Here is a 22,042-nt window from a genome sequence, read left to right as displayed (position 1 = left end):
CCTGTCATTACGTAACCTTTATTTCTAAAGCAGGCAAACCAACTGACACAGGTAACCTCCGCCCCATCTCTCTTACCTCCTGTGTGTTCAAACTAATGGAGACGAAGGTGCAGGATCGATTATGTGCATATCATGAACACAAACATGTTTCTGCGAGCACAATGTTCGCATTCCGCCCACACATATCCGCACAGGCTCTCCTCCTGCAACTAAGTCGGGAAGTCCTTGAGCCCCCTAATGCACCATAATGACCAGGTAGTAGTCGACCATCTGGAGATCTTCGCATGCGCTGACATCGCACCGCATACGGGCGCCTCTGCGTCCCGGATTCATCGAAGCGCAGCCGCCGTAGCCGGTATCAAACCTGGGAACTCGGGCGCAGTACTCTAGCGCACTAGCAAACATGGCGTCTTCTATACGGACTGGCCGGCCTGCACCGCTACAAGGGTCATACAAGGGTCAGCGGTCATACACCAGCAACACATGCCTAACCGGGGAACCCAAGGGGCGGTCCTATCACCGTTATTCTTTAACACTGCCCTAGCGCCGCAGGCAAAGGCCCTTGCTGCTATCCTAGGGCTCCGCACAGGCATATACGCAGATGATATAACCCTCTGGGCAACAGGCGGATCCGTTCGAACAGACCAGGTATCTTGCAATCTGGCATAGACATCACCGCCACACATTTAGCAAACACAGGCCTCCATTGCTCTCTAAATCGGAACTATTGCAGCTGGAACCCCTCCCCAGTGACCGCCCCCCCCCCCCCCCATTGAACTACACATGTATGGAAATCCAGTGCCAATTTTGTCTCACCACGTGAAGATTCTCGGCATTCTAATTAACAACACTCTTGATGCAACGGCCACCCTTCAGTTCTTGCAAAGGCAGACTAAACAGGTAGCTTCACTAATTAGGCGCGTGGCAGCACGCAATCATAGGTCCTCTGAACGGGAAAAACCTTAATATGACCAATGTATTAATCATTATCCGCATTACATTTGACCTCCCATGCCACATACTCACTCTCTCATACTCTCATGCCCACATACTTGCCTCTAACCCTCAGGCGCAATATATCCTGACCGACTCGCAAGGACCTTGTCGAAATTTCGAGGTGTATTGGGTCTCCCTCACAGCTTATCGAGAACTTTCCAACGCGGCATGGGACCGAGATCCTATGCTCCGCTACTTATTCTGGACTCCGGGCCACCAAGGCCTACCAGTTTAACAGTCAGGACATGCCAGAACAGAATGGATGTTTATTGATGGTAGCGGTTCGTTTTTATACAGGCTCCCCGAAGAAGGCACGTGTCTGCGTCATCGGTAGCGGGCGATACGGAACGTGGCTGGTACACACAGTGCCTGCGTATCATGTACGACACATGTTGCTCTACATTAGTTTTTTGAAACATGTTATCGATTCACTTTGTTGAAGTTCTGATCGTAATGCAGCCAGTTTGGTTGGCGCCTCTTTCTGGAGGACCGCCTTACTGTTGGTGGTGAACGATCTTCCACTAAGTGGGCTTAAAAATTTTTCTTTGAAGGCCACAACGTGCCCATAAGTGATCTTTCATGTTGGGGCACTTATGGCGCTCCTTGTCCACTGAGCCTGTGCGGAGTGAGATGCACGTTTATCCCTCACCTTTTGCGACCTTCTGGCAGTGCCTCCGCCATGCGGCTGGGGAGGGTGTCACAAAATTCGGCGCATTTTTGAAACAAAGAAACAAAAACAGCGCCGCGCGGGCGTGTCTCGTCAGCGAGGGTCGTAAAACGGGGGAGAAGAAAACCCCTGGAGAGCTACTAGCCTTGTGTATGTGTGGCTGCCCCCTCCACCACTGCTCGCCGGAGGGAATGAGTCAGCCACGACGTCGATTTTTCTAGAATGTCGGAGTCGTTTCTACGCGATGTTGACGGAGAGGGCGTTATCTTGCGTGCGCTAAGACATGTCCCCCTCCTCTTCACTTGCACATCGGCGGCGGCGCCAAGCCAGAACCTTCAAGATGCTCCTCGAAGCGACTCGCGGCTTTTGACCATTGTGGACGCGCGGCCGGCGCAAGAAGGAAAAGGAGACTGCACGGCCGATACTGTGTGTATGTGCGCGCCTACTCTGGCGCGTAGAACAAACAGACGCGGACCAAGCCTATATAAGAAGGGCGTTGACCGCTGTCAGTTTAGCTCGAGCTGCCGTTTAAGCTTCATTGAAGCGCGCCCGCTTGGCTCCCGGGAAAACACCACTCGCCCAGTCACAGACCAACGAAGCAGCGCCCGCCAGTCTGCGGGACGGCATGTGGACCTGTGATCGTCGGACTGTCGCACTGTCCTGTGAACAATTTGCGTTTGTTTGTTTACCTCTCTCTCTTGTGTTAATGCACTTTAGGCGCAATATCCCTTTTGTATTATATTCTTCCTTCAGTGTAACTTTGCACGAGTTGCATTGTTTTGTTAATCACATTGTATGTGTTTGTACTAGTGAATGTTCAATCCTCTGTATCGTCTCATTGCTGTATAAACTTTGCTTTGATTGTGAACCTTTGGCTCCGACCCATTCTCTGGCTTGCGACCGGCGAGCAGCTGGGCACCAGACGACCAGAAGCCTCTTGTCACTTTGTAGCTGGTCTCCGCTGAGTTTGCCACGCTGAGTCGAAGGCATCTCCTTATTAGAGTACGAGACCGCTACCCCCACACGCTCTATGGGTGTCTGGGAACTCACGCTAAAAGTGCGTGAAGTTGGGTGACAGAGGGCCAGCCTCGCGGTCTGGTATCTTTGGGCAGGGATGGTACATTTGATTTTACATGTCGTTGAAAGTGCACGTCATCAGCGATTGCCCTTGCCTGTTGCTTTTTTTATTGTCTTGAATTCGTACGTCCTAATTTCAGTAATCTCTGAGGCAGTCTATTAATAAACTTTGTATTGGATTGCATTGTATTTTTTGTCTCTTTTTGCTGCATCACATTGTTCTTAAGGTATGTTTCTTGCTGCGAAATTGTTCCATTTACAGCATCAGTTTTACTGTAGGCATGAAAGATCCGTTGCCAGGAGACAGGGTAAGAACCTTGTCAAGGGGCTCCTGTAGCAGATTTTTGTTCTTACCTTTGCGTTTGTTTCTGTAATGAGAGAAATGCTAAATAATTTGAATTTTATTCAATTTCTTCCAGCGTTCCGTCTCGATCGAAAGCCACCGCCGTGGCGCACGCTCATAAATTAGGAAAAATAAAACAATTCGCTGAAAATTACTTAATTATACATCTTACTATAATCGCACATTGAGAGTCGAGCATGTTATTAAAATTTTTCTTGTTATTTTGTAACATCATGCTACCCTCTGCCTCCAAACCTCGCTACATGTGCATTCCATTTTGATGCCGCTCTAGAATACGGACGCGGACTCAAAAGCAGCGCCGAGTGTACGGCAGTTTCCTGCCTAGCCTTGGTGTTGTATTATTGATTAGGCGGGTTACAGCTTTGCGTGAACTGCATGAAGATATACCTGCAAAATCTTCGACACGATTAACAGAACGTTTTCTGAATTACGCTGCACCGAAGTTATCTAAGACGAGCGTCGTTGCGAGCTCAGCAGAAGTGCACTGCTTACGCTGAGCCTCCTTTCCCCTTGCAGATGACACGCTGGATGTGCAAGCAAGGCTTGACTACGCCTACTTGGAGGCTCAGAAGAAGGGGGCGTATGCGGTATGTTCGCGTCCCTTGCTGCTCCTCGCCGCTGCAGTGACATGTCCTTTCCCAGAAGGAGTGTGATTTGCAGAAGTTATAGCTTAGGAGTTCAGCTTAGAGCCGATTCGCACGGTGGACAGGTCACTCGCAAATTAGGGGTCCCCTGGCGTCCCATCTTTGCTCCGGAGGTTGGCTTCTTTCTGGCGTGGGGAGCCACTCCTATAAGCTGATTAGACCTGTTCATGGTCATTTGTTCTTCTAGTTAACTGATATTGTTGGCAGTGAGTGAAACAGGTGGACCCGAAGTGGTACGGAATGTGACACCTGGCCCGTACACTCTAATCAGGTTCCACATAAGTTCACTTAGTAACTGAAACTTTTCATTCATTAATTCATTCATTCATTCATTATTTATTGCATATCATGCGAAATGCAAACAAACATTGATGGACCCACAGCCAATGGCTAGTAACAGGTCCATAATCAGCATAGGATATGAAATAAATTCAGCGCGCACAACAAATGAAACAAGAAATACAATCCATAACACAATAATTCATAACATGTACACTTTATACAAGAAATGAATGTAAAGTCACTTATCATCCACAATATTTCTGAAAAAAGCACCTCTTTAAAGCAGGAGTAAAATTAGGGGTTTGTTTTATGTTTAGGGAAAAAATTCCAAATAAGAGCGCCGTTAAATACTACGAGCTTTTTTCCGTACAGGTTCTGGCATGGAGGTAGATTAAAATTTTGGTTCGTGGCAGCTCTTCTGTTTAGTAACGGAATTTTAAACAAAGTGATGAGGAGTGGATCATTAGTTACTATGATCCTGTGAACGATCGGAGCAATTTTGAATTCGTACAGTTCATTTAGTGGCAGAAGATGAGAATTGTACAGGTACATTATACATTAAGAGCTCCTTAAAAACGATGTAATTCTTAATGCGCGTTTTTGTAGACGGAACATAGACAAAGGTGTTTCCCTATTGCTCAACGCAGTAACGGAGGTGACTGAATAAAGACGTAAAGAATGCGTACGATGGGGTGCTGTAAACATTCACAAGACTTAAGTAAAACGAAGCATCTGTATTCCAGCTTGGAACAAAGATGTGTAATATGAGTTTTCCAATCCATGTCAGAGTCAAAAGATACACCTAAATACTTGTGGGCGACAACTTGTAGTTTTGTTCCGCGTAATGATATATTCTGTTCTTCAATATTGAATTGTTTTTTTCTGGACTGAAAAATTGTGTACTTCGTCTTAATAATATTTAAGGTCAATTGATTAGATGTGAACAACGTAAAACTTTTTCTAACTCAGCAGAGATTTTATCTTGAATTTCATGCAAATTCTCTCCAGTAAACACAAGAGTGGTGTCGTCGGCATACAATAATGGTTGACTGTACTTTAAGAATGCAGGAAAATCATTTATGTAACGTGAGAAGAATGCGGGCACAAGAACTGAACCTTGTGACACGCCATTTGAAATAGTTTGATACCGAGAGGTAATTTTTTTTTATTACTGTATGCTGTTGACGGTCACTGAGCTAGCTTTGAATTAGGTTCAGGATTTTACCCGTCAACCCGTTATTGTTAATTTTGCTTAGTAATACCTGGTGGTGAACTGTGTCGAAGGCCTTTTTTATATCGAGATGCACCACGACAGCAATTTTATTCTGGCGGAGAACTGTATTTAGCATTTATGTAAGAGCAAGAACAGCGATAGATGCAGATTTATGACGTCGGAAACCGTGTTGGTGGAGACTCAGGATGCTGTATTTGGATAGGAAATTATTTATGTGCGTACAGAGAACCTTTTCAAGAACTGTGTTGATTACACTAATAATTGATATTGGCCCATAACTTGACGGATTAGAGCGATCTCCGTCTTTAAAAATTGAAACAACTTTTGCTAACTGTAGGATGGGGGTTGTGTCTCAGCAGAACCTAGGTCGCTCTGCAACGTTCACCAAAGGTTCAGCCAAACGTTCGGGCTGCGAGCGAGCTTCACACCTAAGAATCGTCGTCGTCTTTCACTACCACAGTTCATCACAGTGAGAGAGCGCGGCTGCTACACTACAATTACCTCCCGGCGAAAAAGGAGGCATCCTGCCGACTTAGGGCGCACACACGGTAGGCGGGTCGTAGTACGGCTTGAGACGGTCAACGTGCACTGTTTCACGGCCACGACGGCGCGCATCTTGAGGCGGCGAAAGCGGTTCAATAATGTAGTTGACTGGAGAGGACTGGCAGACGACACGGTACGGGCCGTGGTACTTTGAGATGAGTTTAGTGGAGAGACCGGGACTGGTTGAGGGAACCCAAAGCCACACGAGCGAGTCTGGGGTATAGGACGGAAGCGGACTGGTAGGGGCGCGAAGGTACTTCTGGCGATTCTGATCTTGCGTGTTAAAAGAGCGGGCAAGCTGGCGGCATTCTTCAGCATAGGTCGCTGCTTGACAAAGGGTAAGAGACTCGGAAACATCAGGACGATACGGAAGCACGGTATCCATGGCACAGGTAGGCTCGCGGCCGTAAAGGTGAAAGAACGGAGAGAAGCCAGTTGTGCTCTGTGTGGCAGTGTTGTACGCATATGTCACTAATGGGAGAATGCGGTCCCAGTTTGAGTGGTCCGAGGCAACATACTTGGCGATCATGTCGGTCAATGTTCGATTGAAACGTTCAGTAATGCCGTTCGTTTGCGGGTGGTAGGCCGTTGTAGAGCGGTGAACAATGCGGCATTGGCGAAGTAGGGCTTCGACGGTGTCTGAGAGGAAGACACGGCCGCGGTCGCTCAGAAGCTCCTGAGGGGAACCATGACGTAGAACGAGATGATGCAGGATGAAAGACGCAACGTCGGGCGCAGACGCGGATGGCAAGGATGCCGTTTCGACGTAGCGGGTAAGGTGATCGACTGCCACTATGACCCAGCGGTGCCCGGCCGGAGTGATGGGAAGGGGCCCGTAGAGATCGATGCCAACGCGGTCGAATGGGCGCGTGGGGCAGGGCAAGGGCTGCATCGGAGCAATAGAACGGCGAGAAGGGATTTTGTGGCGTTGGCATTCCGGGCAGGAGCGAACGTACTGTCGGATGAAACGGTACATTCCCCGCCAGTAGAAGCGGAGTCGAAGGCGCGTGTAGGTCTTCACCACACCGGCGTGAGCACACTGGGGGTCGGAGTGGAAAGAGGCGCATATGTCAGAACGTAGGTGCCGATGAATGACAAGGATCCATTTGCGCCCGTCAGGGAGGTAGTTGCAGCGTTAAAGGAGGCCCTCCCGTATTGCGAAGTGGCGGGCTTGACGACGGAGAGTGCGGGCCGCAGGTCGCTGAGATGGTGTAGACAGGAGAGCGAGGAGGGAAGCGATCCAGGGGTCCCGTTGTTGTTCAAACGGCATGTCGGCAATATCAAGGGAGGAGGCATCAGTGGTGGCGGAAGATGTGGAGTCTAGGTCACGAGGTAGAGGGGACCGCGATAGTGCGTCGGCATCAGAATGCTTACGGCCAGATCGATAGATTACTTCAATGTCGTATTCTTGTAAGCGCAACGCCCAACGAGCAAGACGGCCTGAGGGGTCTTTGAGGGACGACAGCCAGCAGAGAGCATGGTGGTCGGTAACGACAGAGAATGGGCGACCGTATAGGTAAGGTCGGAACTTTCCAATGGCCCAAATTATTGCCAAGCACTCCTTTTCTGTCACGGAATAATTGCGCTCGGCCATTGTCAAAGTGCGGCTGGCATACGCAACAACATGGTCGGCGCAGCCGGGCTTCCGCTGAGCCAGCACGGCGCCGAGGCCCACGCCGCTGGCGTCAGTGTGAATTTCAGTGTGCAGGCTGGGGTCGAAATGGCGGAGGATCGGAGGGGACACAAGCAGGCGCCGAAGCGTGGTGAACGCCGCGTCACAGTCTGGTGTCCAAGACGAGAGGCTGGCGTCGCCGGCAAGCAGATCAGTCTGGGGAGACAGGATGGAAGCGAAATTGCGCACGAAGCGGCGAAAATATGAGCACAGCCCGATGAAGCTCCGCAGCTCTTTCAAGGAAGTGGGCCGGGGGAACTCGGCGACTGCGCGCAGTTTTGCAGGATCGGGAAGGACGCCTTGTCTGGAGACGACATGGCCCAAGATGGTAAGCCGCCGGGCTGCGAAGCGGCATTTCTTCAAATTCAGTTGCAGGCCGGCGTCGGTCAAACATTGCAGGACACGCTCGAGGCGGACCAGGTGGGACGAAAAGTCTCGAGAAAAGACGACGATATCGTCCAGATAGCACAGACACGTGTGCCACTTGAGTCCGCTGAGAACTGTGTCCATCATGCGCTCGAATGCGGCCGGCGCATTGCACAAGCCGAACGGCATGACTTTAAATTCGTAGAGGCCGTTGGGCGTAACAAAGGCCGTCTTTGGCCAATCAGCAGCAGCCATGGGCACCTGCCAGTAACCGGAGCGGAGGTCCAATGAGGAAAAGAATTCTGCGCCTTGCAGGTAGCCGAGGGCATCATCAATACGTGGAAGTGGATACACATCCTTTCGCGCGTAATCTTGTTGAGGCGACGGCAATCAACGCAAAAGCGGATGGATCCGTCCTTCTTCCGCACGACAACGGGACAGGCCCAGGGGCTGTGAGAAGGCTGGATGACGCCGCGCTGAAGCATGTCGGCCACTTCCTTGGTACTGATCAATTCGCGCTACAAGGAACATCCGTTTGTGTTTCCGTGTGTATGTTCCTTGTAGCGCGAATTGATCAGTATGAAGCACCAACTAGCCCGCCCCGCTCTTGCATTCCTTGGTAATGACGGTGCGTTCAGGGGCCGACACGCGATAAGGACGCTGGCGCAAAGGGGCATGCGTTCCGGTGTCAATGCTGTGCGTGACGACGGATGTGCGGCCAAGAGAGCTGTGCGGGAAGTCGAAGGACGTACGGAAACGTTGAAGTAATGCGACGAGCTGATCACGTTGGTGCGGCGAAAGGCTGGCGTAGATAGAGCGGGAAAAACAGAAACGGTGTCTTGGTTTGGCGCAGCAGGAGGCGAACCAATGGCATCTATCTGGAGAGGGGCAGGTTCTTCAGAGACGGAGTATGGAAGAGCGTGATCGACTGATTCTATATGTCCCAGGCATTCGCCGCGGATAAGCGTTAATGGACAAAAAAAAAAGGGTTCGTGACATAGATTGCGCTGTGGCCATCGCAGACAGTCAGAAGAGCGAACGGAAGGAGGAAACAGTGGCGACGGGCAACAGCATCGGTCGGAGTAAAGAGAACAGTCGAATCAGGATCGCAGGCGCAAGTGAGGGGAACCAGGGCTGCAGAGAAGGCAAGGATGTCAGTATCTGCAGCGACCAGCATTTTACCGAGGCAGGGAGAGGTGTCGCACGGCAAAGTAGCGTAGAGCGGAGACAGTTCAATGCTGGCACGGGCACAGTCGATGATCGCATGATGAAGGGTTAGAAAGTCACAGCCCAGAATGACGTCATGAGAACAGGAGGACAGCACGAAAAACTCGGCGATATGCACAACATCCCGGATAACAAGGCGAGCTGTACATGATGCTAGAGGTTGAATGCGGTGCGAGCTTGCAGTGCGGAGGCAAAAGTTCGAAACAGGCGTCGTCAGTTTACGGAGTCTACGGCAAAGGGCTGCGCTAATAACGGATACAGCATCGCCCGTGTCTACAAGGGCGAGAACGGCGACGCCATCAACAAATACTTCGATAACATTGGCTGGTGAAGACGGAGGACTTGGGCAGTTCGACGGAGTCGCAGTTCTTGCCTCCGGAACTGCGGCTGTTAGTTTTCCTCCGGACGAGAGGGTGATCGCCGGCGCATGGGAGAGATAGATCGGCGACGGGGAGAAGGCGACAGGCGTGAAGAATATGAAGAGCGGTCATGATGGAAGGAGTCCGCAGTGGTACCGGAGGGAACTGGTAGCGAAGGAGGCTCAGGGTAGTAGTGGAATGGGCTTGCCTCGTCCCTGAACCTCGGCGTGTGTTGGCGACAAAGCCCGGCGGCGTGGCCCGGCAAGCCACAGGCGTAGCATATGGGGCGGTTGTCGTGGGTGCGCCATGGGTTCATGACGGCACGGCGAGGCGGCAGGCGACGACGGATAGGTGCCGGCGGAGGTGGTAGCGGGGCGACGGATGGTTGAGTTGAGTTGAGTTGAGGCGTCGTGGCGTCGGGGTCTGGCGGCAACCTCAGCGTAGGTGAGGGGGGCAGCCACAGGCGGAAGCCGAGAGCTAGAGGGCAAAACGTCGGCGACCTGCTCTTGGATGGTGCGTCGCAGTGCGGGATCGAGGGCTGGCGCATGGTCGCCAGACACAGGCAGGAGGGGCAGTTGGCGGGCCACCTCTTCCCGTATGAAGGCCTTGATCTGGGGAAGCAGGGAGGCCGAGTCAGAGACCAGACTGCAGACCGCCGGCGCAGGAAGGGTCTCGTCGAGCACGCCAGGTGGGCGAGTAGAATTCCTCTGCTTCCTGAGGACGTCATAGCTCTGACAAAGCTGAATGACATCCACCACTGTTTGTGGATTCCTGGCGAGCAACATTTGGAACGCGTCGTCTAAGATGCCCTTCAAGATGTTACTAATTTTCTCGGCGTCCGGCATGGATGGATTGATGCGTTTGCACAGGTCTAGAACATCTTCTATGTTACTGGTGAAGGTTTCCGTGGCGGGCTGAGCGCGAGCGCGGAGGCGTTGTTCGGCGCGCAGTTTGCGCACAGCTGGGCGGTCGAATACCTCTGAGAAGCTGGTTTTAAAGGACGACCAGGTAGGCAAGTCGGCCTCGTGGTTGCGGAACCACAAGTTGGAAACGTCGCTGAGATATAATAGTACGTTACCAAGCTTGGTGCCATCGTCCCACTTGTGGGCGCTGACGCGCTCGTAAGTCGCCAACCAGTCGTCAACATCGTGGTCGTCGGCACCCCTGAAGACGCTGGGATCTCGCTGCCGGAGCCCGCCAGAACAGAGGATGGTAGCCGACGGATGGGGGCTGTCTGGCTGGTGACTTCAGGCATAACTGGCGGCGAAGGTAAGGTGCGGCTACGGAGCTCCACGATGAGGACGAGAGGGGGATCGTACAGCAGCCTCCACCAAATGTAGGATGGGGGTTGTGACTCAGCAGAACCTAGGTCGCTCTGCAACGTTCACCAAAGGTTCAGCCAAACGTTCCGGCTGCGAGCGAGCTTCACAACTAAAGATCGTCGTCGTCTTTCACTACCACAGTTCATCACAGTGAGAGAGCGCGGCTGCTACACTACATAACTTTAGTTCAGAAGGATTAATTTCGCATTCAAGGGAGCGATTGAATGGATGGAAGAGGTCTGCTGATATGTCTATATTGTCCTTAACCAGCTTTACCGCAATTTGACCAAGCCCTGCTGCCTTGCTGGTTCTTAACTGTTTAACTACTGCTTTTATTTCGTCCACTGTAATATCCTCAATAACAAAAAGTATTCACAAGCGATTTCATTGACTGCATGGATTCAGTAACTGGTGGTTGTTGGGCCGCTAGTTGTGGTCCAATATTTACAAAATATGCATTAAACTTCTCTGATGTTGTTTGATCAATAAAATCAGGCAGCATACGTTCGTCTGAACGGAGCCCTACTGCGCCTGTTACGATGTTCCAGATTTTATTTGTATTACCATGAGCGTTATGAATAAGAAATGATAGTATTGTTTCCATTCTCGAACTAGTGATACTGACAGGTTTCTGAAACGCTTAAATTGCTTTAAATAAGTATCAGTTTTAATACGTTTCCATTTATCAAGCTATTTTTCGTTCTCCTTTAGTACGCCCAAGATTTCCGTAGTCATCCATGGGCATATGGGTGTATTATATTTACTCGAGGCCTTCCATTTGGTACTATTAAAAATTGCTTCCTCAATAATGGTGAAGAAGTTTGTGTATTCGTTGTTTATGTCACTATAGGTATCTAAGAAGTTTTTTGCTGTAGGAGCTCATGGAGCAATCGACAGTCAATCGTTTTCTTTGATTCACGGCCATTAGTTTTCGGTCTTACTTTTCCTTGGATTTTAATAAAAACCAATACGGGTATGCGATCAGCTATTGGTTTTAGATAAGTTCCAGCCCATCTGTTACAAGTGATGTTACTAAGCGCATAGTCAATTAATGTACTTGAATTATTTATTTATTTTATTTATTTATTTCAATATACTGCAGGCCAGCGTTGGCCCAATTAGGAGGGGCATGAGAAAACACAAATCACAACACCACGTGAAAACATTTCATGTGACACACAGCAAAAATGAAACTTAAAGATGAACATAGCAACGACAAAGAGAAATACATGCTTAAAATTGAATACAGGAGAGTCACTTCCTTTTTACTGAAGAAAAAATATTTTTAGCGCTTGTTCTACGTCAGGAGAGTTAAAAATCGATTCAGGGAGTGCGTTCCAATCTGGTATTGTTTGAGGGAAGAAACTGTGCTTAACTGAGTTTGTTTTAGCGAAAAGAGGCTGTAAGGAGTGCTCCCTAGTATGGCGGGTCCTTCGAGCAGTGGAGTGATTGATGAATGAAGTGGGAGAAATGCTAAGCTTGCCTGAGATAATTTTATGGAGGAAAGAAATGCGGTTATGTTTTCTGCGTGTACGAAGCAACGGAATGCTATTGTCTTTCATGAGCTGTGTTGGGGAGTCAGACCTTCTATATTTATTAAAAATGAAACGTACTGCCTTCCTTTGGATGAGCTGTAGTTGATAAATATGTTTCTTGGTGTGCGGGTCCCAAATTTCAGAAGAGTACTCAAGTTTGGACCTGACAAAAGTTTTGTAAGCCAAAAGCTTAATACTTCTAGGAGTGTGTTTTAATTTGCGTCTCAAGAAACAAAGCTGTGAAAAAGCGGCTGAACAGATCTCAGAAATATGAGTGCCTCAGGTTAATCGGTTGTTAAGAGTAATTCCTAGATATTTGTACTGTGAGACCTCTGGGATGTGACTGTGGTGAAGGCAATATTGGTAATTACTAACATCTTTTTTTCTAGTAACTCGGAGAAGCGCACTCTTATCAATGTTTAAATCCATGTTCCATTCTTCACACCAGTGACATATTTTGAGCAAAGAATCTTGAAGCAATTGATGATCTGCAATTGAGGTTATTTCTTTATATACAGCGCAGTCATCCGCGAACAACCTTATTGACACAGACGGAGGAATGGTATCTATTAAATCATTTATATATATTAAAAACAACAAAGGTCCTAACACATTGCCATGAGGAACACCGGAAGTAACAGGAAGCGATTCAGAAAGAGTACCATTCACATCAACACACTGAGTTCTACCGCTTAAGTAAGCTCTGACCCATTCAATAAGATACAACGGAATACCAAGTAACTGCAGTTTATAAAGGAGCTTTGAATGTGGTATCTTATCAAAAGCTTTCGCCATATCCAAAAAAAGAACATCGATCTGTCCCGAGTTGTCCAGCACTCTAAGAAAATCATCAATAGTTGTAACTAGTTGAGTGATGGTCGACATTCCCTTCCTGAATCCGTGCTGAAAAGGTTACAGAATGTTTCTTTCATTTAAAAAGTCAATTATAAAGTGGGCCACGATGTGCTCTAGAAGCTTACAGGACGTAGAGATAATTGATACCGGTCGGTAATTAGTCACGAGTAACTTGTCACCTTTTTTATGAATCGGCACAACACGAGCCTTCTTCCAATCTTCTGGCAACTCACTGGTTTGTAGAGATAAAGTGAATAGTTTAGCCAAATGCTCCGAGATCTGGAGCGCGTAACGCTTTAAAAAGGCATTTTGAATGTCGTCTAGACCATGGCCCTTCCGAATATTTATTTTTCGCAGCAAAGAGAGAACCCCTTCTGTGGAAATAACGGGAACTTCGTTAGGATCGATGGATTGTTTGGGTGCATCAACAACCATATCTGAAGGGCTCCCGAAAACACTTTGAAAGTACCTGTTAAAGATGGTTTGGTTTGGTTTATGGGGTTTAACGTCCCAAAGCGACTAAGGCTATGAGAGACGCCGTAGTGGAGGGCTCCGGAAATTTCGACCACCTGGGGTTCTTTAACGTGCACTGACATCGCACAGTACACGGGCCTCTAGAATTTCTCCTCCAAAGAAATCCTAGCCGCCGCGGCCGGGATCGAACCCGCGTCTTTTGGGTCAGCAGCCGAGCACCATAACCGCTGAGCCACCGCGGCGGCGTACCTGTTAAAGAGTTCAGCTATTTCCTTCACATCAGTGACGAGGTTCCCATCCTCAGTTCTAATTTCTTTGAAGGTTTCCTTGTGTTGACCAAGAAATCGCCAAAATTTGCGCGGATCTGTTTTTATGAATGAAGGAAGGGTGACCTTAAAATAATGGGATTTTGATGTAGACAGTGCCTGTGCTAATTCATGTTTTAATTTCTGCAAATACTGAGAAGATGAGGAGTGATGTCGCCTATTGAACATTACTTTGGTTTTCTGCATGTTAATTCTTAGCCCCACCGTTCTACTCTGCCTGTCTAGCTGATTGATCATGCTTTGCAGTTCTTGTCCTGTGTGGCTTAGCAAGGCAATGTCATCAGCGAATCGCAAATTACTCAGGTATTCTCCATTAACTCTTATCCCCAACTCTTCCCATTCCAGTCCCCGGAATACCTCCTGTAAGCAGGCAGTGAAGAGCATTGGCGAGATCGTGTCTCCCTGCCTGACACCTTTCCGTACTGGAATTTTATTGCTGACTTTATGGAGAACTGTGCAATCGTTATAAATATCTTCCAATATTTTCACATAGCACTCTTCCACACCCTGATTCCGCAATGCCTGCATGACAGCTGAGGTTTCCACTGAGTCGAACGCTTTCTCGTAATCAATGAAGGCTATATATAGGGGTTGGTTATATTCTGCGCATTTCTCTATCACCTGATTGATAGTGTGAATGTGGTCGGTTGTCGAGTATCCTTTACGAAAGCCTGCCTGATCATTTGGTTGACTAAAGTCCAAGGTTGTCCTGACTCTATTAGCGATTACCTTAGTAAATACCTGTAGGCAACGGACAATAAGCTGATCGGTCTGTAATTCTTCAAGTCATTGACGTCTCCTTTCTTATGAATTAAGATAATGTTAGCGTTCTTCCAAGCTTCTGGTACTCTCGAGGTCACAAGGCATTGCGTATACAGGGTGGCTAGTTTTTGTAGCACAATCTCTCCTCCGTCCTTCAGAAAATCTGCTGTTACCTGATCCCCACCAGCTGCTTTCCCTCTTTGCATTGCCCCTAAGGCGTTCTTTACTTCCTCCTTCGTTACTGGCGGGATGTACCATTGCTGTGCTCGACTGCCTCCCTCAGTAACTTGATGATTACATTCGCTACTGTATAGATTTGTGTAGAACTCTTCGGCTAATTCCATGCCTTGCAATTCAATACCCTTGCAAGGGAACAGCAGTTCGCAATTGGTAGCGAGGTGCTGGAAGTAGTAAGAGAATATGTCTACTTAGGGAAGGTAGTGACCGCAGATCCGGATCATGAGAGGGAAATAACTAGAAGAATAAGAATGGGGTGGAGCGCGTATGGCAGGTTCTCTCAGGTCATGAATGGTAGCTTACCAATATCCCTGAAGAGAAAAGTACATAACAGCTGTATCCTACCGGTACTCGCCTATGGGGCAGAAACGTGGAAGCTAACAAAAAGGGTTCAGCTTAAGTTAAGAACAACGCAGCGAGCTATGGAAAGGAAAATGATAGGTGTAACGTTAAGAGATCGGAAGAGGGCGGAGTGGGTGAGGGAACAAACGCGAGTTAATGACATCCTAGTTGAAATCAAGAGGAAGAAGTGGGCTTGGGCAAGGCATGTAATGCGAAGGCAAGATAACCGCTGGTCCTTAAGGGTAACGGAGTGGATTCCAAGGGAAAGCAGGGGACGGCAGAAAGTTAGGTGGGCGGATGAGATTAAGAAGTTTGCGGGGATACAGTGGCGGCAACTAGCAAAGGACAGGGTTAATTGGAGAAACATGGGAGAGGCCTTTGCCCTGCATTGGGTGTAGTCAGGCTGATGATGATGATGATGATGTCGCCTAAGACGTTTAAGTCTCCGCTTCATATGAATAATATCACGACTCACACAGGGGTTTCGACGCTGGTTTCTAATTTTTCGCCTAGGTACAAAATTTGTGGTAGAAAATAAAATGCCCTTCTTGAGGCGTTCCCATAAGCTATGGGTGTCACCTTCGTTGGTACACATCAACACATCATCCAAATAATCAATAATAGAAGTGTCGTCGGAGCGATCAAAATCATGGACATAGGCAACAGACAAATTACGGGTACTTTTAACGTGATCAGTAAGACAAGAAAAAAAACAACATATGGTGATCCGAAATGCCAGGTTCAACTCTCATTTCACCTTTAGAGAACAAATCACTTACAAAAAACAAATCCAACAGAGCATTTTTACGTGTACAGTCACGCACAATTTGGTTTTGGTTTAAGGCTAACATAACGTCCATAATTACATCACTAGAAGCACAGGTCCCGTAAGCTGAACTCTCCCAGTCCAAGCCTGGTAGATTGAAATCACCCGTCAGAATCACATTATTTTCACGCTTGGCTAGCAGGTGATCATACAAGCTGTCAAAAAAATGCGATTTCAGTGCCAGGAGCGCGGTAAACTGCACATCCGCCTGTCATCCGGGTGGCGTGGCCTCGTCAGGCAAAGTATGCCTTTTGCCACGTCACCCTGGACAACCTCTTCGTTGTCTTAAATAAATTCTGAAATGAATTAAATGAAATAATAAAAAGGTCAAACCCGAACACGACACATTTAAAAAATCTCTGCCTCTCCCGTAAACGAGAGTAGAGTAAGCATGAAATGTTTACGGGCCTAATGTCATCTCGGTGGACACCCGAACCGCACCGTACAGGAAGGGGGGAACGCCACCACCCGTTCAGCGTTCAGCGCGATGCCTTGCCATTTGAACGCAAGGTTTTTTTGAGGAAAGGAAACGGCGTAGTAATTCTCTGCCATCTCGGTGGACACCCGAACCGCACCGTAAAGGAATGGACGAACGCCACCACCCGTTCGGCGCGATGTCTTGCCCTTTGAACGCAGCGCTTCTCCCCCGGGCCCCTGTGCGCCTGCGCGGCTTTGCTTCGATGCGCGAAGCCCCTAAGAGATCACGTATGAGAACGAAGTGTAACGTGGCATTTCTGTGCTTTTTGCACGCGTTATTAGAAATCGGAAATTATAATTCCGTGCATTATCAAACCCACAGCTCCACTGATATCTTGATAAACATTGAGAAGGCACTGGCAGCAGTTATTTTTTGTCTCGTTTGGAGACCAACCGGCGCTTGCATGCCGGTCGCGTAGGAGGGCTTAGAGGGAGGAGTATCTGTTCTCGCTTCGGCGAGCGCGGCGTCGGCCGCTTATCTGTTTTTGAGCAGCGTCCGCTCCGGCAGACGCAGTTGTTGCTGCGATGCGCGTCTTTTCCTTCCTTTTTTCTTTTTCTTCTGCTCTTTCACTCTCCTCTATCTGCACGTGGCAGCGGTGGTGGCTTGGCTCGAGCCAGTAGCAGGCCCGTGCAATTTCCTTTTCATCCTTCTCTCAGTCACAACAACAACAACAACAACAACAACAAATCTCAAGTCTCGTACGGTGCCCGGATGTTCTCGTTTCAGAGCCCGGATGACTGGAATTCAGTGCCCGGATGACTGGAATTCAGTGCCCGGATGAGTGGATTTCAGTGCCCGGATGAGTGGATTTCAGTGCCCGGATGATGGCTCTCGGTCTCGGCGTGACGTCACCACACTGCCGACAACGGGAGCTAAAAGCATTTCATGCTTAAAACAGACTCTCATGATCAGGAATTTGGTCACGGACAATGACCCGCAAAAAGGACTTCACAATTACTGCAACACCCCCGCCCCTTGAACTACGATCCCTTCTAAAGATTTGATAGCCAGGGGGAATAATCTCTTCATTACTTATTTTATCGTACAACCAAGTTTCTGAAAGAACAAGAATGTGTGGGCCATAAGAAAGTAGTAGTAGTTCAAGGGCGTCAGTTTTATTCTTTATAGCGTTTATACGTGTAGGCTTTCTTATAAGATTGCATGTATTATATGACTGTAATAGTAAAGTGTAATTATTAGCTTCTCCAGAAAGATCTACATTAAGCTCTCCTACAATTACAACACGGTTGCTTTTTTTAGATGTCAGGCTGCCATCACTGATTCTAGTTTTTCAAGAAAAATCGACATCGCAGAACCAGGAGGGTGGTGGTGGTGGTGGTGAAAAACTTTAATCAAAGAGAGCTTGAGGGTTAAAAAAAAAATAAATAACCCTGCTGCATGGTCGGTATCCTTAGTCCGGGACACCGCATGACGAGGCCCCGTCTCGCGCCCGCTTGACCAGAGCCCTTTGGGACTCCAGTGTGGAGCAGTTGAGGAGGGCAGTCTCCCATGCCTCTCGGGTGGGGGTGGGGGAGGGGGGAAGGTGAGGATTCTGAGTACATGCCCACACCATGTGAAAGATATCGCAGATCTCTCCACAGTGCGGGCAGCGCCCATCTGTATTCGGATCGAAGTGTTTTGCTATTGCAGGACAGAGAAGGGTTCCTGTCTGCAGGCGCCGCAGAGTTCGCTCCTCCGCCTTACTCAGCCCCTTGGCAGGTGCCGGGTAGAGACGGTGGCTGTCGCAATAATAAATTAGGATTTCGCGGAACCGCAGAAGCGGTTTATGAGCTTCTGAGCCATGAGAGCTAGGATGAGGAGCCCGGTGTGTGAGCGCTCGGGCGGCCGCATCAGCGGCCTCATTGCCTCGTAGACCCTGGTGGCCAGGAGCCCAGATCACTTTTGTGCGAGTTGGATCGGCGAGAGCGCGTCTTAGAATTTGCGAGGCCAGAGGTGATATTTCGCCTGCAAGATAATGTTCACAGGCCCGGCGAGAGTCTGTAATAACCGTTTTCGATTTTGGATCGGCGGCAGCGAGAGCTATTGCGACTTCCTCCGCTCGTGTTGAATTTGGGGCCCGAAAAGATAGCCCATCGACATTCATTCCCCGGTGGACTACGGCAGCCGTGAAGAATCCCGCGGGCGACGGCCCTGTGATGTCCACGTAATAGACGCCCTCTTTATACCCATATTGCCTCTCAAGCGTGCGAACCCGCGCTTGTCGTCTGCCTTCATGTGAAGCCATGTCCATGTTACGCGGGAGCGGAGCGACCAAGAGCATGTGGCGCCACAGCACCGGGATGTTCTCCGTCCCCTCTGGTATGCATGTGTGTTGGATGTGTAAGCGGTTTAGCAGGCGGCGCCCAGGCACCGTCTGCGATAGCCGCGTATATTGGTTCACGAGGTGGGCCTCCCGCAACTCCTGATAGGAGTTTACCACTCCCAACGCCTTCAGTTTGGCGTTGGAGGTAGCCACCGGAAGGTCCAGTGCTCGCTTTGTTGCCTTCCTGATGATGGCGCGCGGTAGACCACACAGACAATTCTGCCACGCTCAATTTTTATGAAAACCGTCTCAGTTGTACAATCGCTGATAGTAAGGGCCTAAAGAACATCATAAACTATGTTCTCCTTTACAAAGAAGGCAACACCACCGCCTCGTGCGTGTGATACCATGGGAGAGGCCTTTGCCCTGCAGTGGGTGTAGTCAGGCTGATGATGATGATGATGATGTCGCCTGAGACGTTTAAGTCTCCGCTTCATATGAATAATATCACGACTAGCCACCTGCTAGCCAAGCGTGAAAATAATGTGATTCTGACGGGTGATTTCAATCTACCAGGCTTGGACTGGGAGAGTTTAGCTTACGGGACCTGTGCTTCTAGTGATGTAATTATGGACGTTATGTTAGCCTTAAACCTTAACCAAATTGTGCGTGACTGTACACGTAAAAATGCTCTGTTGGATTTGTTTTTTGTAAGTGATTTGTTCTCTAAAGGTGAATGAGAGTTGAACCTGGCATTTCGGATCACCATATGTTGTTTTTTTCTTGTCTTACTGATCACGTTAAAAGTACCCGTAATTTGTCTGTTGCCTATGTCCATGATTTTGTTCGCTCCGACGACACTTCTATTATTGATTATTTGGATGGCGTTCTACGTCACACCTGCGGTAACCCAGGACGTTCTACGTCAGCCGCTTATGAACGTGGGTGGCGCTGATGAACACTCTCAAGGTTAGGTTACTTGTAAACATAAATACCCCCGAAAGCAGCAGATTTGACAGCCGTCGCCGTAGCTCAGAGGTAGAGCACCGGACGCGTAATTCGGAGGTCGTGGGTTCGGATCCCACCGGCGGCATGTGGTTGTTTTTTCTTCTGCTTTTCTAATCAATTAGCTTTAAGCGATAACATATTCAGTAATATTCTAAATTGATCAACACCACAAAATAAATAAATAAATTAAAAATCCCCTGTGCCCCTTGGTTTCTGTGGCTGTTGGCTTCTTTCATATTTACAACGAGCCCCTCATGCCCCTTCCCTTGTTTGCTTAATTGCTTAGCGAGGGCCTCGGTTCTGGCAGCCTTGACGCCGTAGGAAGCATAAGAGGGTTCTCACGCAGCTCCCACCCTCTCCGTTCGATGGCGTTCTACGTCACACCTGCGGTAACCCAGGACGTTCTACGTCCGCCGCTTATGAACGTGGGTGGCGCTGATGAACACTCTCAAGGTTAGGTTACTTGTAAACATAAATACCCCCGAAAGCAGCAGATTTGACAGCCGTCGCCGTAGCTCAGAGGTAGAGCACCGGACGCGTAATTCGGAGGTCGTGGGTTCGGATCCCACCGGCGGCATGTGGTTGTTTTTTCTTCTGCTTTTCTAATCAATTAGCTTTAAGCGATAACATATTCAGTAATATTCTAAATTGATCAACACCACAAAATAAATAAATTAATTAAAAATCCCCTGTGCCCCTTGGTTTCTGTGGCTGTTGGCTTCTTTCATATTTACAACGAGCCCCTCATGCCCCTTCCCTTGTTTGCTTCATTGGTAGGGAGGAAAGTTTGTGACCAGGAATAAAAAGCGATTCTTTATCGTTAAGCCAGGCTTCACTAATAGCGCTCACGTCATACAGAAAAGTATGCTGGGAAAGGTAAGCAATCAGCGAGTTGAGGTTTTTTAGAATACTACGCACATTACAGTGAAAAACTGAGAACACGTCATCTTTAGCTAACTGGTCAAATTGATCAAAACTAAAAGCCATGACACAACAGAAGCGCAACAGTTCGTACAGTCAGTAAGACTATACAACACCAGCCAGGTCATTCTCGCTCTCGATTCTTAATATAGTTGAGGTTTCTGTTTTTCTCACCAAGATCTTTCCCTGCGAAACCCAAGCGAACTTTCATTTTTTCTCTTTGCGTAATTGACGCGCTTTGCTCAGCAGGATCTTGTTTTCGATACAAAGGTGTTCGTTGATGTACAACGGGTTGCTATCCTCAAAGCCAAGAGCAGTAGTGTTAATTCTTGTCTTCCTAGCCGCAGAGAAAAACCTATCCCGCACAGCACGAGTGAAAAACTCCAACACAACATTTGTTCAATCCTTATCCTTTGAACGGACACGATGTAAAACATCAATGTCATCATCTGAGACATCAACTCTCACAGAGGTAGCTATTTTTTTCACTGACATGCGGAGATCCTCGTCATTTACCACCGGTATGCCTTCAATCTCTACGTTCTGACTCCTGCTCTATTGCTTTAGCTCGATTGTCTCTTTCTTAGCTTCCAGAATTTCTTTCTTCAGATGCTCGATTTCTCTCTGGCATAGATAATTCTGTGCCTTCACCTCAGCTACCGCACGACGGAACTCATCGATGTCCTTGTTGAACGCCACGAAACTAGCATTCATAAAGCCCATTGCCTCTCACATACTTTCATGTTCTGAATGAATCTGAGTGGTAGATGCGCGCACCGCTGTTATTTCACTCTTCACATCGGTTGCGAACACGTCAAGCTTTGCCAGAACATCGTATAACACTTTCACAGCTTCTTTTATGTTCTTCGGTTGTTTTTCTCCAAAAGTTTCGGCGAAAGACGTCTCACCGATAACACATTTGTTTTCCATAATTAAATATAGAGTAAACATGAACGAGCCCGAAATATATTCGCTATCACTATCTGGCAAGAACAGGCAACAGGCAGCACACTCTTAGCAGCAACAGCGACGGCGCAGTGCAGTTTGTCGATCAGAACGGATGAAATTAGCACCAACTTGTTAAGTTAAAGGAATTCCGTTATGGACTGTCCGTACGCGGTCGCTGCAGCTGCCAAAGTAGAACTTAGTAGAACTTTAAAAACAGTTCCTCTTATATAAATGGAACCGATCCTTCCAGACAGACAACTAAGGAAATATATTGGACAAAGCTCCAGTTAAATGGGGAAGGTTTTAATTAGAAC

The 22,042-nt window shown here is 48.3% G+C and overlaps 1 protein-coding gene across 1 annotated transcript in view; it reads left to right on the top strand.

Annotated features, from left to right (window-relative positions):
- The first annotated feature begins 403 nt into the window (after window positions 1-403).
- LOC149345332 (phospholipid-transporting ATPase ABCA3-like) overlaps window positions 404-22,042 on the top strand; it is a 190,424-nt gene continuing 168,785 nt past the window's right edge. The window contains exons 1-2 of the mRNA XM_089547410.1: window positions 404-458; window positions 3,621-3,691. Of these exons, the coding sequence (XP_089403536.1) occupies window positions 404-458; window positions 3,621-3,691 (126 nt within the window). The remainder of the gene's footprint in view (window positions 459-3,620; window positions 3,692-22,042) is intronic.

The sequence above is a fragment of the Amblyomma mixtum genome, chromosome 5 (assembly GCF_055824585.1).
Source record: "Amblyomma mixtum isolate Tamu chromosome 5, ASM5582458v1, whole genome shotgun sequence".
In the NCBI taxonomy this organism is placed as follows: domain Eukaryota; kingdom Metazoa; phylum Arthropoda; class Arachnida; order Ixodida; family Ixodidae; genus Amblyomma; species Amblyomma mixtum.
The sequence above is the reverse complement of the archived record's forward strand: the minus strand, read 5'-3'. Positions and strand labels throughout refer to the sequence as shown.